Source organism: Stigmatopora argus, chromosome 1 (genome assembly GCF_051989625.1).
Source record: "Stigmatopora argus isolate UIUO_Sarg chromosome 1, RoL_Sarg_1.0, whole genome shotgun sequence".
In the NCBI taxonomy this organism is placed as follows: domain Eukaryota; kingdom Metazoa; phylum Chordata; class Actinopteri; order Syngnathiformes; family Syngnathidae; genus Stigmatopora; species Stigmatopora argus.
Genome location: NC_135387.1, coordinates 19,638,690 through 19,660,120, shown reverse-complemented (window position 1 = coordinate 19,660,120; position 21,431 = coordinate 19,638,690). Strand labels below are relative to the sequence as shown.

Here is a 21,431-nt window from a genome sequence, read left to right as displayed (position 1 = left end):
GTGCGAAACAGCGGGAAAAAAATGGAATCGATTGTTTTAAATATGACATGAAAGTTTGTCAGATGATTCCATGCCGAATCTTTGATTGTGTCCAGAAGTTTCCCACAGACAAGGCCTATTTCATCGCAAAGGAACTCTTGACCACCGAGAGGACCTACCTCAAAGAACTACAGGTCATTACCCAGGTGAGGATAATAAGGAATTGTGAAAAATTGAGAAATAAATGATAATACAGGAAAGGATAATGTCACTTAAAATGGTACTCCCTTCCAAAATGATGACTCAGGGTGTCTCCCGCCTGGTGCCCAAAGTGAGTTGGGATAGGTTACAGCTGCTTTGATGTGAAGAAAAAGGCGTGTACCGCGTTCTTTATTTAAAAAAAAACATTATTTGCTTTGGCTGGCACTGCTTAGTGTTCAAACTGCTACCCAGTAAAATGTCTCACCCTTATTTTTCCTTTTTTTGCTTGTGTTTATGCCAGTCGTTCAAGAGAATTACAGAGAAAGATGAAGAAGCGTTTCCTGTTGCTGTTAGCGACCTGATATCAGCCAACTATGATCCAGTCCACAAGTTCCACCAAGAGTTCCTCGCGGAGGTGGAGCAAAGACTCGCACAATGGTCAGTATCGGTGTCTCCGTGTGAGGTTTTGAAAGTCCAGGATATCACAATCTATTTGGCAATTTGGACATTTGTACTCTCATCTTCTCTAGCCTTCCTTTATTTTTGGTTTTTAACTTCACCTGCGTAAACCACCTCCCAATAATATAAACTAATTGTGAAGGTATTAGAGTTTTTTTTATCATGATGAAAATTAGGAACGTGTACGATCCAATTACTTCAGCAAAATTCAGGATCATGTTATGTTTAGAAGATCGGAATCGGGTAACTGAGGTCAGGTTATTCAAATGTATATATGTATTTTTATTTTTAAGTATTAACTCATTGGCTGCCACTGGGAGGGCTAGCAAAGATCGTTCGATCGCTCTGCCAGACCCACACAAAAAAAGAACTATGCAACCTTTTTAGAAGATCGGAATTTAACGGCAAAAGAAATTAATGACCACAAAAATCTTCTAGAGGGATGTCGTCAAAAGCAACAAAACAAAAGTAAGAAATGATTAAATAAATTGCCAAAGTACCGGAACGTCCTCGGTATCAGCAGAAATCTTGAAAACTTAGGTTATAAAATGTGTGATTGGGACATTTTAGGCAGCAAGCATTAAAGATGGTACAAACCAGAAGAATTGACAGGCGCTCTTAATTCATGCGATGTATGCCGATGAAACATAATGCCTTCTTCTCTATTTTCAGGGAGGGTCGATCCAATGCACACATTAAGGGAGACTACCAACGAATTGGCGATGTTCTTTTAAGGAACATTCAAAGTCTGAGGGTAACTGAACTATATTTTCAGGTACTGAGGAGCTAGCCCCCTAGTTTGAACTTTTATTCTCCACTCTTAAACCTACAGCTGCTGACAACACATTTACAGAAACATTCAGAGTGCCTGGTGGAGCTTGAACGAGCTTGTAGGTAAGTATACTGTACATACAGCTGTCTGAAATATATATTTTTTAATTAGCTGCGGGAGTCTTGTCAAGTCACAAACAATGTTGTTGTTGGTGGCGTGTACATTATCGTTTTTCATGTATTCTGTTATTTGCGCGCAGATCAGAATGGAATTTGTTCAGTACTTTCTATAGGTGAATGTGCATCAAACATCAGAGCTATTTTCCGTAGTTTCCACCTTATTGTTAAGTGTTTCATTAAGAATGGAAAACAATGTCTATTTTTCAGTTATTACCCATTAGATTAAGGATGTCAAACTCGGGTTGGTTCGCATTATTGTCAAATCCATTTCATGTGGGCCAGACCATTTTAGATCTAATCTTTAGATTTTTTTTCTTAAATCGGATTTAAAGAACTGAATCAAAAGCCCTAAATAGTCCATTTTTTTGTTGATTTTTTTAAATTATTATTTAAATCGGAATAAAAGAACTGGATCAAAAGCCCTAAATAGTCTGTTTTTTTATAGATCTAAAACAATGTTTATTTGAGCTTTCTTTTTCTCGGTAAGGGAAAACGTCTTTTAATCATTTGTTTTTCATTTCAAAAGGAAACACAACATTTTATTATGTTCAATATTAAGTGGAAAACGGAAAATATTGATATATTTGTTTTTTGATTTTACAAAATGCTTTTTGAACTAGAAGCACAAAAGAAAAAAAATGAATTAAAAAATTCAGGAAATATAATGTACATGTATAATCTTCATTTAATTTCATCCTAAAACAGAAAGGCTGCACTCAAGATTTACTTTCTCGGGCTGCACAAAATGATATGGCAGGCCAGATTTGGCCCGCTGGCCGCCACTTTGACACCTGTGCATTAGATCCTCAATAGCGCATTTCCATATCACATGCAAACTAGACGCTCGTTTTTTTTTTTCATTTTAACTGATAAGGTCCAATCTGAAGACATTTCAAAGCAAGAAAAAAATAGATTGACCTAAACCTACCATTTGTGAATAGCAAATGAACACTATTTAAAGTTAAACCCCTCCTCCATTTGACTATCAGGTCCAGTCGAAAGGCAGAGGCTCTGTGTGGAGAACTGGAGCAGCAAAAAGTGTGCTACCTCCCCTTCAACATCTTCCTCTTGCGTCCTCTCCACCGCCTGCTGCACTATAAACTCATCCTGGAGAGGCTCTGCAAGCACTATCCACCCACTCACGATGACTTCAGGGACTCTAGAGGTGCCCAATCCTGCTGCTATATACTCGTCTCTACAAAACAAATGTGTCAATACTCAAGACATAAATGGACAAAAAAAAATATTTGTTTGTGGGAAAAATATTGCCCTTCTTTCTGGACTCTCTTCTCTTTCTACATTTTAAAATGCACTTAAACATTGAATATTCACAATTATTAAAACATTCAGGGAATGAGATATTTTACATGATGACTATTTAATACATTTAAAATAATATTAACTTCATGCCTTACATTTACTGGCTGTCAGCCTTTCAGTTCACAGTTAGCTCTCCATCTCTCAAATCCAATTTGCACAGAAATTGCACGCTCCCATTTTTCATGTCGCCCCTGCAGCGGCCCTGGCGGACATCACAGAGATGGTGGTACAGCTACATGGTACCATGATGAAGATGGAGAACTTTCAAAAGCTTCTCGAGCTCAAGAAAGAGCTGACTGGGATTGACAATCTGGCCATCCCTGGCAGGGTAAAGACACTTGATTTCATAAGAAGTACACGTCCTTGATAATAAAATAACACATTTCCATGTTGGGCTCGCAGGAGTTCATCCGACTTGGATGCCTGAGTAAACTCTCGGGGAAGGGCCTACAGCAGAGAATGTTCTTCCTGGTAGGACCTCAAATATGCTTTAATGCAGGGGTGTCAACAAACTCACCTTTGTGGTGGCCCACATCCTAGTTATGAGTCATTATTTCGGCTGACCCACATTCATTTCATATAAAATATTGACATTCCTTTTTTCTCCCTCTCTAGTTCAGCGATTCCTTGGTGTACACTAGTCGGGGGATGAGTCAATCTAACCAATTCAAAGTCCATGGCCAGCTACCTCTCTTTGGCATGACGGTATTTCACTGCTTAAAGCATTATTCATCTAAAGGACATTTTATTTACGAATGTAGTCCTCTCCACGTGCAGATCACAGAAAGCGAAGAGGAGTGGGGCGTCCCTCATTCTTTCACCTTGTTTGGACAACGCCAGTCAGTGGTGGTGGCGGCCAGGTATACTTTTCAACACATTTTTGTACAATGGATTATTTTCAGGATTTGTGTGCCAGTTTTCTTTTTGGAAAATATTTGCTAACCCCTGAACATGAACTTGACTTGTTAAATACACACCTCATCTTTCAAGTCTACTGTTTAAACATATCGTGTGTTTAAAAAGACAGCCTCACTTTCTCACGGCTCCCTCCTTGTTGCCAGCTGTGCAGCCGAGATGGAGAGGTGGTTGGAGGATATCAAGATGGCCATTGACCTTGCTGAACAGAGCAATGGCCCCCATTTGGATCTTCTCTCCACCAGCCCTTCTGATAGCAGTTAGTACGCTTTGTCATTCACTTTTTAAGCCTTCATTTTCTTTTCTTTTTTAATCAAACGCTTGAAGACTGGCAGCCCGGTGAGGCCTGGTAAGCGTGTCGGCCTCACAATTCTGGGGTTTGATTCCAGGTTGGCCCTCACTGTTTGGAGTTCTCATGTTCTCCCCAGGCTTGTGTGTGTTTTACGGGTACTTAGAAAGTATCATGTATATTCATGAGTTTTAAATCTACAGTAGGCGGCCCGGTGGCGCGAGTGCTTAGCGCGTCGGCCTCACAGCTATGGGGTCCTGGGTTCAAAGCCATCTCACGTCCACCTGTGTGGAGTTTGCATGTTCTCCCCGGGCCTGCGTGGGTTTCCTCCGGGTACTCCGGTTTCCTCCCACATTGCAAAGACATGCATGGTAGACACTCTAAATTGCCCCTAGGTATGGGTGTGATTGTGCATGGTTGTCCGTCTCCTTGTGCCCTGCGATTGGCTGGCCACTGATTCAGGTTGTCCCCTGCCTCTGGCCCGGAGTCAGCTGGGATAGGCTCCAGCACCCCCCGCCACCCTAATGAGGATGAAGCGGTTCAGAAAATGAGATGAGATATCTACTGTAGCAAAGCTAGTCGTATCTCAAAAAAAAAGTCATATTTGAACTGTCTGTTGTTCCCCAGGGCAGCTGGAGGAAGGCGGGGCCGAGCACGAGTCCGAGGAGGAGTTGTGTGGTTCGCGCTCGTCTCTGGAGCGCCAAGCTCAGCGTGGTAATACCACAGTTCACGTGTGCTGGCATCGCAACACCAGTGTGTCCATGGTGGACTTCAGTATTGCTGTTGAGGTACATGGCCAGAGCTGCCAACTTCTCCGAAATTTGGCAAGCAAAACAAACTCCAGAAATCCAAAAACTTGTCACCAATTTTTTTTTAGAAGCAACCATTTGCAAAAAGTGCCAAATCTCCAATTTAAATGCCTCGAAATTCACACCATCGCTACACCGTCCGTCATCTTACGCATTTCATTCAACTGCACTGTAAATCGGATGAATTCGGTAACACGAGTGCATTGGGAATCATCCGAGCATGATAACAACAGTTTGATTTAAATTGTCCTACGTTTTTTTTTTTTTTTTACATTTAAAATCGATTTTGCGCAAATCGCATTCTCTCCTGATGGAAACATAAAACTCCTGAAATGGGACAAGGGTACTTCTTAAATGGGGTTGACGGAGGTTGGCAGCTGTGCATGACTTTTTCCCATCCGGTTCCCACGACACCCCTGCTACGCTATATTGGCTGCCGCACACTGGTTCTGGAAGCACGATGTGATTAGCAAAATCTTATCTCATTTTTTAAATCTATAGAGGCACATATATATTCCAATTGTTTCTTTTTTTTCTATCCACAGCAGAATTTAAACTCCACTAGTAATTCTCATTCAGTACCTTTTGTATTTCAACTTTAACAACTATATATATTTTTTAATTCGCCTGTCTGAAGTCACATATACCTGTTCAGTGATGTACTGCCACGCACAATTTCGATTTCCTTTGCTTCTGTATCAGCTTCCAATCTGACTCCATCTGTCTAAACACACCCCTTAAGCAAAAATCAATCCATTCTTTCTGGTCCTTGTTTATATCTTCCCATTCATCAACATCTGCACCTCTCTTTCCAGAACCAGCTCTCGGGGAACCTGCTGAGAAAGTTCAAGAACAGTAACGGTTGGCAAAAACTCTGGGTGGTCTTCACCAACTTCAGCCTCTTTTTCTACAAGTCACACCAGGTTTGAGAAATTAAAATGGCACTTACACACATTATTGTTTTGGGTAACAAAGATGAAGAGACTTGAACCCTTTTGTGCATGTAATAATACTGGTTGTAATGGAGGTCTCCCGACAGGATGACTACCCCCTGGCCAGCCTTCCTTTGCTCGGCTACGCCGTCACCATCCCGTCTGAGTCTGAGAACATCCACAAGGACTACGTCTTCAAACTTCACTTCAAGTCTCACGTCTACTACTTCAGATCAGAGAGCGAGTACACGTTTGAACGGTGAATAGTTTCTAACTAAGACAAGGCATACAAGACACATTTGTAGCAACGTGGCTATTCGGCTTTCCAGATAAGATTTGGTGATTAACTTCAAATGCATTATGTACTTTGAAGGTCTATTTAATTTCATCCTCTTTACACACATGGACAATAGTCTAATTTTATCTCACTGTATTTTACCAGATGGATGGAGGTCATCCGCAGTGCCACGTGCTCAGCTAGCCGCTCCCTGTCAAACAACAGGAAAGACCAATATTGATTAAAGCCACACAGGGTGAAGTTCTGGACTCTCGATTGCATTTTAGCCACAAAGACTTCACAAAGAATTCACACCAAATCATGCCACTTTGCACAACTTTCAGCAAATAGGTTCTTTACGCCAAATATGCACATACACACATCTGAGGTTCTTCACTTTATGCACAGCATCTTTGTATTCGTCTTGGTCTTTTTTCTTGGTCACCTTTGCAACTCTTGCTCACGCATTCTCATTCCCAGCACAAAACCATCTGAATCATTTAACATTCGTCTGTGCATTGCTCCTGTCTGAAATCGTTTCATGCGCATATTCAAGATAAAAATGTACAAAGTGTTTCTTAAGCAGTTTAGATGCAAATTTGGTTTATTTAATGAAAATTTACATACACTGCTGTGTATCCAATTTCAAACAGAACACATCATTTTCCCTAGTTTTGCAGAGACCTTTTGTATAGTAATTTGATACAATGTGAGAGGAACAGGGTGTTTCTTTCATATTTCACTTTTGACAGTTTTGTGTGTCATCCATACAAACAAACAACACAACAAAATATTTTCCCCTCTACATCCCTGACAGTTTCTATTCTAAATAAAGATGACAATCTTTTGGAATTTAGAATCAAGGATGTGTTTTGTGTTCAGGACAACCAAGTTTAAAAAAACAACATCATGGGCCCCCAGAACAAAACAGTAATTAAGTTAGAATCAAGTAATGTTTCAACACATTTACTACTTTAACTTAAAATTTCCCGTTTTTGAATAAAGGTATGGAAATATATTTTCTTCACTATTTATCGATATTTGCACACACATAACTAACATATGAATCGTCTTTGTTTAATAATTGTTAGTTTTAGGCCTACCTGCTAGTATAAACAATTTTGTTTTCAAGTAACCAGGCGGGGATTTAAAAACATGCATGTAAATTGAGATCAGATCATTTTAGCTACATTTTTTTAGGGTGGTCCGCTGAAAGAATTGTAATGACGAATATGCACCTTAGAGCCAACGAATCAAAAGTCAAAGTCGTTGCAATAGAACAACCCTGTCCGATGACAGAACAAACGTCATCCGTGTCAGGTGTCTCGGTATCGTACGTATTCAAGGCCGTGAGGACCACAGGAATCATAGCTCTTGTAGTGAGGCAGCGAGACCCATTCCGGCTTGTACGTGGTCGTGCTGTACACAAAAGCCTCAGTGACGTCCCCTACAGCTGACATCTCCTCCTCGTCTTTGCCTTGCCCCAGCCACTCTTCGACCGCAAGTGTCAACGGAGTTCGCTGATACATCGTGGGTGTATTTTCAAAGTCATCCAGGAAACTCAGCATTTGCTCATCCACCCTGTAGAGCTCACCGTGAACCCTGTGACCCAGGCTTGGCAGGTTAAGGAGAAAAGGAATGTTGTACTCGCCAGCGATCACTAGAGGGAATTTCTCCATTGTGATGGCAGAGGCAAGCAAATGTGCCTCTCCAATGCTCTTGTCCAACATGCGGAAGTGATTGGGCTGCCCCCTCTTCAGAGTCCCATAAACGAAGATTCGGGCCATGACTTCGAAGACTGACTTCTGAAACGGCAAAACATTACACAAGCAGCAAAATTACTCATTCATTCTATGTTATGTATATTGGATGTTTTGTATATTGCTCTTTATTCCCAACCAAAGTGGGAAAAATATAACTATTTGTTGCGTGTTTAAGTAAAAGGCTGAGGGAGTAGTGGATTAACTGCTACTTTATTACACCATTTAATTTATTCATAAAGGTAAAGTGGGTTTTCGCGATTGTTTTTTTTTTCTTGTAATATCAATCCTATAACTTGCCACTATTTATAATATATGACATTTTTTACTATTTTAATATTTAGACTGCAATGCAAGTGGGACAGTGCTTATTAAGTATCAAAGATTTGTTTAATTTTGTGCCTTGAAAAGTCATAATACAAAACAGAATCAAGTCATTTCACATGACTTAAAATCTAAATTGTGCATTTACTTTTCGATGAAAAATAATGTATACATACATTTGTGAGTACTTGTTTGAGATTTGATTATTTTACTTTTCACATTGTATGTAATTTGTTTCTTATTTTTCAATGTAGAAAATCACACCCTCACAGTTTGGACCTGAATCTGCATTTCTACACATCTTAATTTCTAGAAACTAATAGCAGCGTTTCCCTTGCAAGGAAACGTTGCTTTTATCACGATAGCGATATAAAGAAAATACTTTACCTGAAATGCAGAAGAATATTCACACCAGTTAAGTCGAGAAGCGAAACCCGAGAAAGGTATGACCCACTTCGGGATAAATATCCTACTCAAAGACGCGTGTTCTTACGTAGGGTCTGCCCATAGAAATATATATACAGTAACCGCCCATTTGCAATAATCGTGTGTCAACATCGCCGCCATTTTGTGTGTGGCAATACATGATGTCCAGCCATGCATTCATTTATTTTCCGAGCTGCTCCTCCTCAGAGGGTTCGTGGGGTGCTGGAGCCTTTCCCACCCAAAAGCAGGCAGGGTACACCAATTGGTTGTCAGCTAATTGCAATATAAGATTCAAGGAATGGGAAAGATTACATCATTAATAGCCAATAAAGGGTCCTATAAATTATAAGGCAGTGATTGGTTGGCATTGTTGGAGTTAGACGTCCAATCCATTTTGCCTGGACGTCGATTATTTTCATTGGCAACCAAAGAGTTAAGTTTTGTGAGATCCCATTAGGTTTATAAAACAAAACAATAAAATGATCAAATTCCTAACGCAAAATATACACAATACTTATATTTGAATTTATGTCAGTTTGTCTTTTATTTTGAATTATTTCAATTTAAATACGAATAGTATTTTTATTTTGCATTTTTTATTATTATTCTTTTTTTTAAATTAATTAATATTTCAATAATAACTTTGTTATGTCTCCCCCTGATGGTAAGCTATACCAGGGAGTCGCAACTACCACAGCAGAAAGATTCAGTCAATGACGAGCCAGACACACGAGTCGTACGGTGTTTGTAAGGTTTTTTTGGGGTTTGTAAGGGGAATCAATAATCATTTATAAGGGCAGTTATCGGCAGAGGTTGACAGGTATGGATTTGTCTGAGGATTTTGCTTTCTTCGCCATAGCGATGTTTCCCATTATGGATCTTTCAATGAATCCATTTACATCAAATGGGGGCAACAAAATATTGTCTTGGGCGCTGAAATAAGCAACTAGAATCACAAGTTTAAGACAAAACAGGTTATCATTCGTACATGGAAGGATTAACATTTGGAAAAAAAATCATTTTGAAAATATTTAAACCTATATAATTCAACGAATAATAAAAAAGGGTCATATCATTCACTGCCGTCGACAGCAAAACACGTCAACTACATATTATTATTATCTGTGAGGGCTGGCGATGAATTATAAATTCTGAGTACAAACAGCCTGTGTTGTCCGGCATTACGCATTGTGGGGACATTCAATGGATATGTTGTTTAAGCTTACACAACGCCGTTTTTTTCTTTTTTTTGGCGTGGCGTGTGAAACTTGTTATCCGCCCTGACAAGCTCACACCGGTGCACGTCGGGTCACCAATCAAACGCTCTCCTTTTCCTCGTAGTAGCCAATCAGCGCTCGGCGATGTGTGTTGTGTAGCTTTTGCTTGACGGGCTGCTACGAGCCAGCCTAAGCAGCTAGTATGGCGGAGGAGGACACTTTACCCGACTTGGAAGATGTCGAAAAACAATTACAGTCGTTGATAAACTCCCGTTCAAGTGACGAGTTGCGAGCGGACAGCAGAAGCTTCTGTTCGGACCTTTGTAAGGTAGGCAGTCGTAGCGCGCGTCGCATACAGATTTGGTTGTCGAAGCTTTTCGCATTTATGTTAGCTTACTCCCCTCCCCCAGAAATGGAGCGCTAGCCTGAGCCGTAATCATTGTGAATTTTCGCCACTGAGGAAATAAGTCAATATCATTGAACAGTATGTGTAATAATACACATAATACACATTGGAGTCACGACAGTATAAAGTGAAAAGATCGTTCAAGTTCAGTATTATTTTGGCAGTGACTGTTTTTGGTGATGATAGCCTGCTAAGGTAACGGCTTTACAAGCTAGCACGAATTGGTCAGTAAACTTAGTCCGATCGTCAAATAAACGTTTACTGTGCTCAACAACTGGAAGTGTTTTGTCATCTGCCATTTCATTTTCTGTGACCCCGAGCTGCTAGTTTCATTTCCAATACTTGTTTCCAAATGATCATCCTGTTATGATGTAAACTTGTTACTGTCATCAGTAACAACGTCATATCAGTGGAGTGCTTGTATTCCAATTACAGGAATTATACACATTAAAAAATGTACGAAATTAGGACCTGACTTAAGCGTTTACCAACCTTCATTGATTGAAGCACTCGTTCGGTGCTTTTTTATAATAGTTGATGTCTAATTCATTTGAACGTTGACGGTTGACAGTTCCACTAACAAGTAGATGTCATCTATCGCCGCCAATGGCGATGGAAATTTGAATGATTTTTTTTCTTTATTATTATTTTTATGGTTTTAAAGAATGATGGAGTGTCTTGATCACCTTACTGGAGCATAATATTACAATTATGCTTTAAACAGGGTACATTCAAGGTTATAATAAACAACTAACAACAACATGGTGAACACCAGACAAATAAGCACCTGTTAATGTTTATATTAACCGTTTTTTTGGATAACGAATGCCTAAAAAAAGCTGTTCATTAGAGTTTAGAAAAAAAAGATGTCGCAGGCCCAGCCAAACTATTAAAAAAGTATGGTCATCTTTTTCTATCTATTCATAAGTGTCCCAAGTCCTTTTTGGGCATATTAAGTGAAATCCCAGCAGCAGCCCATATGATATCAAAAGGCATTCTTGGTCTTGAACACTTGTCCATATTTCTCTTTATGTCCATGCAGCTTGTGGAAGAGTACACTTCTCGCTGGAAGACCCCACTCCCTCGGCTCAGGATTCTTGAGAAAGTCCTGTGCTATTTCACTCGGGGCTCATCCTCCTTCACACCAAGCTGCGATCATGTGCTTCACACGCTTAGTAGTTTGGCCTTGTAAGTCCAGGGATCCGCAAACCGGGTGCCTTTCTTTACATATAAACTGAAGTGATTTACTCTGCTCAAATGAAGACTGCGTTTCCTACTGAAGGGTTTGCACAGTTTGTTGTCTCATCTCATTTTCTGAACCGCTTTATCCTCTCTGGCGTCGCGGGGGGTGCTGGAGCCTATCCCAGCTGACTCTGGACCAGAGGCTGGGGACACCCCGAATCGACGGCCAGCCGATCGCAAGGCACAAGGAGAGGGACAACCATGCACACTCATATCCATACCTAGGGGCAATTTAGAGTGTCCAATCAGCCTACCATGCATGTTTTTGGAATTTGGGAGGTAACCGGAGTACCCGGAGGAAACCCACCCAGGCCCGGGGAGAACATTCAAACTCCACACAGGTGGACCGACCTGGATTTGAACCCAGGACCCTAGAGCTGTGAGGCCGACGCGCTAACCACTCGCTCCATCGGGCCGCTCCGCTTTCAATTTCTTTTTCTAAAATTCTTATTTTGGTGCATTTTTTTTTAAAAAAGACCTCAGATTTAGGGTGAATGAAAAGTGGAATTAGGGTCAGATTTACAGATTGACGCCTCACTTAATTTCATTCATGGCACATGTTTAATTTGTCTTTTTTCGCTGAGATTAGAGACCATATTACTTGATTGGGTTGGGATTAGAATTGTCCCATTTCAGGGTTGGTCCATTTGAGATCCACTGCTCCTGCCAAAATGTAGAAATTCTTGATACCAGATTCTCTTAAAGTGCCTCTTGTTTTTTCTTTGTATAGGAGTGTTTTTGAAGTATTGCTTTTCTTTGATGAGCAAGACTTCCACAAAGAACCATTGAAACACTTCACTGTTAAAATTCAGGTGAGTACTCTTAACTATTCAGTGAAGATGTTTTAGCAAAAAATAGTAATAGCAGTCTACAGCAAAAAAATAGATAATTGTCTCGTGTACTAAATACATACTTTGCCTGTCTTTTTAGGAATATATTATTTCCCTTGCAAGGTATCAGAATGTTCACTTACTTCAAGTTGAGCCTTTAGTTCGTGCAGGAGGTGCTTGGGTCAGTACAACCTTGAAGGAAATACTCAGTGAATCTAGTTTGCCTCGGAATGAAGGTAGGCGATATTTGATGTCGTTACAATTTGCTACAGTTTGCTTTCACGTTTATTGAGTTCCTATGCAGATACAAAATGCATTCTGTAAAACCGTTTGTTGGCCTTTGTCATTAACAAATGTAATAAAAGCAGGGAATGGTGTTTATTTTAATTGTGAAATCTTTTTCTCAGTGGACAGGTTCCTCAGCTCTGAGCTGCCAGTGTTCTTGGCACTACGGGTGCGCTACCTTATATCTTGTGAGCGGGTCAGCGAGGCTTTAGCCCTGGCCAGGTGTTGTATTCGTCATCCGACGGCAGGGAAACACTTGTTCTTCCTCCAGGTCTACGTCACGTGGCTTTACAAGACAGAACGCCATCAGCTGCTTCAAGAGGTGGGTGCAACGAATAAAGCAACAAATTTTATTTCTTCTCAGCTGCAATTTAGCGGTGCCTGGATCAGTCTGTTTTTTATTTTCCAGGTTGCTTGCCTAAACGGTAAAGATGCAGTGCACATCATCTGTAGTTTAGAATATGAGGAACCAAATGAATTGCTGTTAGCCCTCTGCCAAATGTTCCTCTCCCAACAACTCTGCAGAGGAGAAATGTACTATTTATGGTCAGTAAATGTCATTTGAATGAAAATGACTTTCATGTCCTCTTTTATGATATCCTAACCTTGCCCTCTTTTGTTCCCAATCAGTGAGCTCATTTTTGTGTGGAGTAAACTACACGATCGACTGAATACTTCCAAACAAGCTTTTCTCGAGGAAAGTCGCCAGCTAATGTTGTCTGCCACAAATATTAATTCAATCTTCCCGTTCATCAAGGTCATAGTACAAGAGGTGAGGATAATACGGCTCAGAATGTACTGGCTTTCTATCCCAAAGCAAAGTTGAGATACTTTTGCATACGTCATTTAACTGTTTTTTTTTTTTCTTCCTCTTGCCAGCTGGGTGAAGCCGGGATCCAGTTTTGCGTGGAACTTTGTGAAAATGCCTTGAAATCTTGTCCCCCCAGTGACACTACGACCAAGTTGCTTATCTATAAAACAATTGCTGGCCTGCTCCCCAATGATCTAGAAGTGTGTCGGGCATGCGCACTCCTCGTCTTCTTTTTGGAACGTACCGTGGAAGCCTACAAGATGGTGTATTTGCTATATATGCTTCCAGACCAAGACTATCATGTGGAACCCATCCGAATCAGAAATGAAATTCGATTTGAAACACTGCAGGTAAAACATCTCCATATATACTGAAATATCTCGAGTATAAAAGATTTGTGAAAACATTTATTTTCCTTCTCGCTTCGTTTATTATTCACTTTTTTGACATCTGGCATTTATTTTAAGTGTAGAAATATCCGAGGATATATTTACTGGACAGTTCTGTTTTTAACCGAGACCAGTGTTCAATACTAACCAGTTTAAAAATACATTTAGAAAGAAAAAATATATAATTGCCGAACATTTATTTCAACTTTAACTTCAGCAAAAAAAATACATTTAAAAATGATCTAATACAATCATTTTGTTCGCAGGTCTTGAAGAAGGACCTTTACTTCGACCCAGAGTTTTGGAACCTCATTGCTTTGCGGACAAACTGTTTGAAACTGATGAGTGAGAAAGTAGTTGATGCTGCTCTAGAAGAACTCATGGGGGAAACATGGATTGCAAACTACTGTGCCAAAGGGTTTTCTTTTGTGCATAGTACATCAACAGGAGAAAATGACAAAAGAACAGTAAAAAAGCCTCATCATGATAATGGCAGACAAAAAGAAATGATTAGTGAGGAGAAACCTGAAAGACTGAAATTGGGCCAAGGCAAAACGGGTCTGAATGATAGCAATAATGTGAAAAAAAGGGGCAACCACAGGTCACGATGTACAAAGGAAGCTTCAGGTCAACCTTTGAGACGTTCATTTTGGCAGGTTGATAGGATACATGACATAGCGTCTGGGCAACTTAGAAGGGTTACCCGTTTATCTGAAAAAGATCCCCCAAAACGGAGAATTCAAAAACCCAAATGGCTACTAGAAGATTCAGGTGGTCCGCAACATTCCAAGTTTAGGGGACGTGGTTTGACACATCAAAAGGTTCATCAGCCGTCTGCCTTGAAGAGAGAGAGAGAATGTGGTCAAATCAAGCTCAGCACACAGCCCAAGAGTCCTGAAAACTCGAGAATCAAACAGGAGAAAGGATTTCCTCTGGACACGGTAGAACCGGCTTCTGTTCCCCAAGTAGTTCTGGAGCTGTCACTACCGGACAATGAGCTGAATGGAACATTTAATGAAGAATACAACAGACAGAAAGTGTGTCCTCCATTGCTCTTTTATAAACCAACACTGAAAATTCCTGAATCTTTCAACCAAGTGAAGGTGTGCCATGGAAAAGAGGTCATTCTCCGAGCAAGGGATGCAACCATGCTTGTGCAGCTTTTGCACTGTTATGCTCGCAGGCCCAAAGGAAAGGGTAATGGTGCAAATACTCATGGGTCTGTATCAACAATCACCCGCTCTTCTGCACATACAAGTCCTCCCAAAGAATTTCAAATGGTGCTTTGTGAGAAAGCCAATGCTGAGACAAGTGATGCTTTGAACTCTCAGGATGCAGTTGCAACAAAACATCCAGAACCACCAAATACCATTTTACAGTTGTCAGCAAAAGAATGCTTAGAAAAGATTGTAGAAGGGGTTCTTACTGATGAACCAGTAAAAGGAGAAGAAACTCAAACTTTTGGTGAAGCTGCTCCCTCTCTAAGCACAGACAAAATCCATAGCACTGTGAAGTCTCTAGAACTCTCTTCAACGTCACAAAACCCAGCAGTTTACGAGGTCATACAGCAGCCAGCTACTGCTTCTATTGAGTTTTCCCAAACTGGATGTAGTCAAATAGAAAGTACTGAAGACACCTCATCAGTTACTAGCACATTTTCAAGCCAAAACCCTGATTCTCCATATCACGTGTCTCTTCCAAGTACAGCCGCTTTGAACGTACATCAGCAAAACCCAAAAGAACTTCCTTCGCATTCTAAAATTGCAACACATGTTGAAAACACCCAAGGTGTTACATGCTTTGCACAATCCAAACCGTTTACCCATACTGATAACAATTCGGATTTAGTCACAGAGACGCTCACACATGTCCCGCCTGTTGAAATTCCTCAAGATACGGAAAGTCGCGAACAACCTGCAGACGCTCCCACTAAAGAATCAGTTCTTCTAGATAAGAGCAATGATGAAAATGTTTCTAGTTATACGATTCCAGAAGCAGAATATAAGGAAGGCAATCACCAGGAAAGTCCAATCGAAGATGACGACTATGAGGAGGACAGTGATTCGATAGAAACAGAGGAATCCAAGTTAGAGTCCTGTTGTACTTTTTGTCAGAGAGAATTCAAGGGCAGGCGCGTAGTAATTCATGCTATGTACCATTTCCGAAAGGACGAGTGTATGTTTTGTGGGACCATTTTCAAAGACGACCTCCTGGCCATGATGCATCTGTCTGATCATATTGAAAAGCTTAAAAGAAGCAAAGAGTTGATCACTAACAAAGCGCAACCAAACAGTGCATCTGAGACCAAAGATTCCCCCCATCCCAAGACCTCTGCCAAAGCTAAGGCCTCAAACCGGCTCTCTGGCCATCACATGAATAGGAGACCGAGAATAGCCTCTGTCTGCAATAACTCGATTAGCCACCCAGAGCCACACTTACAATCAGAATCAAGAATTTTGCGATCAAATGAAAAATCGGCCCATAGTCAGTTGGTACAGACAAACAAGCAAAAAGAGTGCAATGACAGAAAATCTTGTCCTGCAAAGGTAAATGGACATATTGGCAAAAAGAATCAATTTGGCCAAATAAAGGGGACTACCTCAAAAGCTTTACACGGGCAGACACACACTCCATGTGTCAATAAAGACAAAGCTGGCGACGGCAAATTGAATCACGCGATTCCCAGACCTAGTGACTCATTTGCATCATCGGTTCAGAAGAGGAAACGCATTGAATGTCCTGAGGAGGATGTAATTAATGACACAAAGAAAGTTTCTCAGAAGAAAGTGGATTGTCCAGCAGATGGATGCAGATGGTCGACAGACCTTTCTAAAAATCGTGTTGCGCTGCTCTACCATGCTTTGGAACATCACTACGGCGATATCAAACCTCTGAAGCTCTCATTAAAAGTAGCACACAACAAATGCAGTATTTGCATGAGAGTCTTATGGAGTTTTGAGCATTTCCAGCATCACGTAGAAAGACATCGGCTCAGTCCTCGACATCCTTGCCTTCATCTGGGTTGTACTGCCAGATTCAAAACTGGAAATGAAATGAGACGCCATGCCAGAAAACACAGTCCACTGCAGGCAGTGTGCTGTTTACCTGGTTGTTCCGAACTATTTATTTGTCTGTGGGCGCTGAATCTTCATGAAAAGGAACACTATACTCCCAAACCCATTAAAGAAGTAAAGACTGTGGATGCAAAGCGGGACGATAGACCTATTAGCATGCAGGTAAAAAACACAACCCCTAGTGCAAAGGGGATTTTGAGTGAGTCCACTCGGAAATTAAGGGGGCATGCAACTCAGGACTCGACAGCGAAAATTGTCTGTGACTCTTCTTCCCCAACTTTAAAAACATCTGTGGTGAAAGAAGAGCAAAAAGTCAGAAATCAGTCCAAACATACAAATGTTTTAAAGAATGTATCCAACAAGGAACCTAGTTCACAGTCCAGCAATTGTACTTTGAATCTAAGGTTGAGAAGAGGTCAGACGTCAAACACTAATATGATGGCTACCAAACTGCAACCACCCTTCTTTAAGCGTAGGGCCCAATTGATGGATAACGCCAAGAAAAAGCGGGTTAGCCGCAGCCGAACTGAAATAGGTTCTAAAAGAAGATGTCATCCAAGAAAGTCAAAAATGAAAAAGCACGGCAAAGTTACGACTGAGGTTCAAATCAATCAATGTCTAAAGGGCAAACCACCGGACTGTCCCACAGTTAGCAACAGGGTAAAACACAGGCATGCTAACGACGCTGGCCGTACATCCAAGATGCCAGACCGTAGGTCAAAATCTCAAAAGTCAGTGAGTGAAAACAGGAGCAATTGTGTTGATCAAAAGATGTCCTTAGACAGGCACTCCTCTCTGAGAATGGCATCTCGAGATAGAGTCGCCCGTGCACATAGATTACATGCTCATACTTTGAAAAAGCACAGAGCTTCCACGGAAAGAGATTCTTTTGATGCAAGGGAAGCAAAAAAGAAGAGAGTTGCACTGAGAAAAAGTCCTCGTAGAATACCTGGATTGTCAGCCGCTTCAAAGGAGCCTGCAAAGTCAACGTCTACTGTAGCACAAAGGTCCAGGGATGATAAGGAAAAGATAGAAAAAACACATTCGTCCCAAGGGAGCCCTGTTGAATGTCTCTCTGCTCACGCTGCAGTGGACACGAAGAAGATGCTAACTGACATCGATGAATCAGAAAAGATGTTTCATGGTAAAAATAAAGTTGGCATCACCATCTGGCCTGATGTTGAAAATAAGTTAAGCAAAGAACCTTCAAACGTGGCTGTGGATGGCTCCAGTTCCACCGCGTCTGAATTGGGAAAAGAGTCAAACGAAGAACCCCCAATTCTGACTATGGAAGGCTCCAGTTACAGCACATCTGAATTGAGTAAAGAGTCAAAGGAAGGACCCTCAAATGTGACTACAGATGGCTTCAGTTCCACCATGTCTGAATTGAATAAGGAGTCAATGGAAGAACCTTCAAATGGGACTTTGGAAGGCTCCAGTTCTACCACATCTCAATTGAAGAAAAAGTCAAATGAAGAACTTTTAAACGTGACAATGGAAGGCGCCAGTTCCATCATGCCTGAATTGAAAAAAGAATCAAAGAAAGGACATTTAAACCTGACTATTGAGGACTCCACTGCCATCCTATTGAAGTTGAAGAAAGTGTTATCAAAAAAATCTTCACATGTGACTAGAGATGGCTCCAGTTGCAGTCGATCCGATATGAAGAGAAAGTCTATTGAAGAACCTTCAAACGGGACTAGCAATAGCTTCAGTTCCTCCCCGAACAATTTGTTGAGAACGTCAGAAGAACTTTTAAACGAGACTAGTAATGCTTCCAGTTCTATCATGTCTAAATCAAAGGAAGCGTCAATGACAGAGCATTCAAATGCAGCTAGTGATGTTTCCAGTTTCACTGCATTGACATTGAAGAGTGAGGCCCAGACAGAACCTTCAAAGATGACCAGTGACTGCTCAGATTCAACCAGGTCCGATTTGAAGAGAGAGTCAAAGGCAGAGCCTTCAAAGATGACCAGTGACGGCTCCGATTCAACCACGTCCGATTTGAAGAGAGAGTCAAAGGCAGAGCCTTCAAACGTGACCAGCAATGCTCCCAGTTTCACAATGTTGAAATTGAAGCGCCAGTCAAAGAAAGAACCTTCAAACATGACTAGTGTGGGCTCCGATTCAACTACGTCCAATTTGAAGAGGAAGTCAAAGTCAGGACTTTCCAACGTGGCAAGTGAGAACTCCAGTTTTACACAGTCGAAATTGAAGAAAAAGTCAAATAATACACCTCCGAACGGAACCAATGATGCCCCCGGTTCTACCAAGTCAAAAATAAAGGAAAAATCAACTAAGGAGCCTTTAAAAGTGACAAGTGATAGCCCTGAATCCGTCACATCCACTTCTCAAGGTGAGGAGACAGCACCTGGACGCCATTCCAAGTTAAAGATTGTCTGTGTTAGGAAAGCCAATGCCGTACAGACAATTAAAGAAGGCACAAAAAAGGCCTCTAAGAAAAGATCGCACCCGGATAAAAACACTGCCATTCAAGTAGCGAGGGAATCGAAAAGTGACGTTTCAAACAGCGGTCATGTCAAGGCTAGACGAGTGGACAAATGTACTGATGAGCAGGGACTTGTCAAGAAAACACCCGATAGTGGCAAGCACCCTCTCTCTCTGAAGTGGACCACAGCACAAGAGCCAGACAAATTTGCGTTGTGCATTGACACGCTGGCCGAGTATGGGAAGAAACACATGCGTGCGCCTCCCACGGCCTACCTCAACGAGTGGTTCACCGCCATGCCCAAAAGAAGAAAAACGTTCCACACGCCCGTCACGTCTCCCGAGGAGACTCCGGTCCCTGCCGCAGCTCCACCGAGACAACGGTGTGCCAATTGCTTCACGACGTTCAACAGCGCGGATGAGCTGCAAAGTCACCTCCAAATGCAGCGCTGCTCTAACCTTTTTGGCTTCGATTCTGACGACGAGGGTGAGTTAAGAACATTTCAACCGATTTGAAAATAATCCATACTCTCACGTAAATGATAGCAAAAACTTTGTGTGACACCGCCTCACTCTGTCCTAATTGTCTCGCTGTTGCTGCGGCTAAACGAAATCACTCTAACGGGTATTCTTTGTGTCGCAGGGAATTCTTGAATCCAAATTGGGAGGACTTTGTTGATGAACAAATAATTTGACTGGTGGACCTGTATGGAACTGCGGTTGGATTATGATTCCTTGGATTTCTTCAGGACTGTAAGGGGAACTAAGGCATTTTTGGGGGGGTTTCATGATTACGTTACGTTGCCCTACTAGTTATTCACCGTATTCTGATGAATACATTTGTGGAATAAAACCTCAAATGTAAATTGTCATCAGTTTTCCTTCTTCTCAGGCAGCCCCCGTGTTGGGTGGGCCATTGCATGTTGTTTACTGCCAGATTTTTCGGCTGAAGACAAGGTGGTTTGAATCCAGATCTGTGTTGTTGCTCAAAGGCAAAATGTAATTGAGTTAGGCTGATTATCACAACATAGACGGGATGCGCACTAAGATGCAAAGTTGTGACATCATTGACTTCAGAAAATGAATTCCTTAATATTTTTCCGCAAACACATTACTCAGAATACCGTATTAAGGTGAGCCAGGGCACGTACGTGTTCTTGAAAAACATGGGATGAGCTTTAGTTCCCTTTTCATGATGGATACACACAATGATACACGGCAAAAACGTGACAAAAGTGATGTTTGTTAAAGCCTGGAAGAGAGACAGTGGGTTAAAGGCTAGATAATTGCTGAAGAATTTGTACTGAAGTGCCTGTCCTGGAGCCACATTTTCCAGCTGTTTCAATAACGGACTTTTGACACCACGGACAGAACTGTCGCAAGGATAGTCTTTTTCTCCCCAAGTCAGTAAGCCATAAAACGATGCTTTGTTTGTAATTTGCACTCTGATTTCGTTGCTGCCAGTAGAGGTCAGCGTGCACTCAACCTCAAGTGGCTGCAGTCTTTTGTTTTACTAACTTTAATATACTACTTTTTGGCAGGTTTGTCCAACGCGCAGGTCATTTAAGAATGACTTTGTCAGGGTCCTCAAACAGGGCTGTCTGCTATAACCATTTGGCTTCCTTCCACAAATAATGAATTGCAGTATGGCAGTTGTAACTGTTTGCAGAAGGCTGCAACAGCTTCTATTTATTTTTTATATTGTAAATATTAGGAAAATATCAATTGCTTATGTCAGGGTTTGCTGGAGCGCAGTTTCTATTTGTTTTTGGAGAAAATAAAACTTATTTCAAGTTACGGAGTCCCTGCTTATTACATACTAGATGTCCCGAGTGATGTGGCCAGTGTTGTTATTCCAGAATTGAGTACGACATTTTGGCTTCAAAATGTTTGCAAAAATAAGCTTTCACTTCTTAGTAACAAGTCTGTATTGTACTATGATTAAATTTTAACTTTTAGAAATGGCCTGTAAGAACTTGCATGTAGAAAAAAATGCTGTTGTCAATTTAAAATCTTAATTTGATCGAATTAATACTACAAAGATAAATGCCATACATGCTACAACCTTTGATACTGCAGTGCGTAGA

At 41.1% G+C, this 21,431-nt stretch overlaps 3 protein-coding genes across 6 annotated transcripts in view; 2 read left to right on the top strand and 1 right to left on the bottom strand.

Annotated features, from left to right (window-relative positions):
- The window catches only part of LOC144079162 (FERM, ARHGEF and pleckstrin domain-containing protein 1-like), a 29,542-nt gene extending 22,558 nt beyond the window's left edge, over nt 1-6,984 (top strand). The window contains exons 15-28 of one of the 4 annotated variants that reach the window (XM_077607758.1): nt 96-185; nt 482-618; nt 1,312-1,393; nt 1,472-1,533; nt 2,580-2,755; nt 3,108-3,238; nt 3,313-3,381; nt 3,526-3,615; nt 3,688-3,770; nt 3,972-4,084; nt 4,742-4,902; nt 5,739-5,846; nt 5,963-6,114; nt 6,298-6,984. In XM_077607758.1, coding sequence (XP_077463884.1) covers nt 96-185; nt 482-618; nt 1,312-1,393; nt 1,472-1,533; nt 2,580-2,755; nt 3,108-3,238; nt 3,313-3,381; nt 3,526-3,615; nt 3,688-3,770; nt 3,972-4,084; nt 4,742-4,902; nt 5,739-5,846; nt 5,963-6,114; nt 6,298-6,373 — 1,530 coding nt within the window. In that variant the 3' untranslated portion in view covers nt 6,374-6,984. Of the gene's footprint in view, nt 1-95; nt 186-481; nt 619-1,311; nt 1,394-1,471; nt 1,534-2,579; nt 2,756-3,107; nt 3,239-3,312; nt 3,382-3,525; nt 3,771-3,971; nt 4,085-4,741; nt 4,903-5,738; nt 5,847-5,962; nt 6,115-6,297 lie in introns of those variants that run through there. The other 3 variants (XM_077607749.1, XR_013301448.1, XR_013301449.1) reach the window with 3 other exon arrangements.
- On the bottom strand, nt 6,719-8,753 carry LOC144079185 (gamma-glutamylaminecyclotransferase-like). The gene is made up of 2 exons (XM_077607791.1): nt 8,604-8,753; nt 6,719-7,937 (listed from the first exon to the last, which is right to left on the bottom strand). The coding sequence occupies exon 2, from the start codon at nt 7,917-7,919 to the stop codon at nt 7,449-7,451; it is 471 nt and encodes a 156-aa protein (XP_077463917.1). The 5' UTR covers nt 7,920-7,937; nt 8,604-8,753; the 3' UTR covers nt 6,719-7,448.
- Nucleotides 8,754-10,018: 1,265 nt separating this feature from the next.
- LOC144079099 (uncharacterized) lies at nt 10,019-21,141 on the top strand. The gene is made up of 10 exons (XM_077607652.1): nt 10,019-10,187; nt 11,308-11,453; nt 12,238-12,319; nt 12,438-12,573; nt 12,745-12,944; nt 13,032-13,168; nt 13,253-13,394; nt 13,502-13,783; nt 14,089-19,831; nt 19,988-21,141. Exons 1-10 carry the CDS (start codon nt 10,062-10,064, stop codon nt 19,996-19,998), a joined length of 7,005 nt encoding a protein of 2,334 aa, XP_077463778.1. The 5' UTR covers nt 10,019-10,061; the 3' UTR covers nt 19,999-21,141.
- Nucleotides 21,142-21,431: the final 290 nt, after the last annotated feature.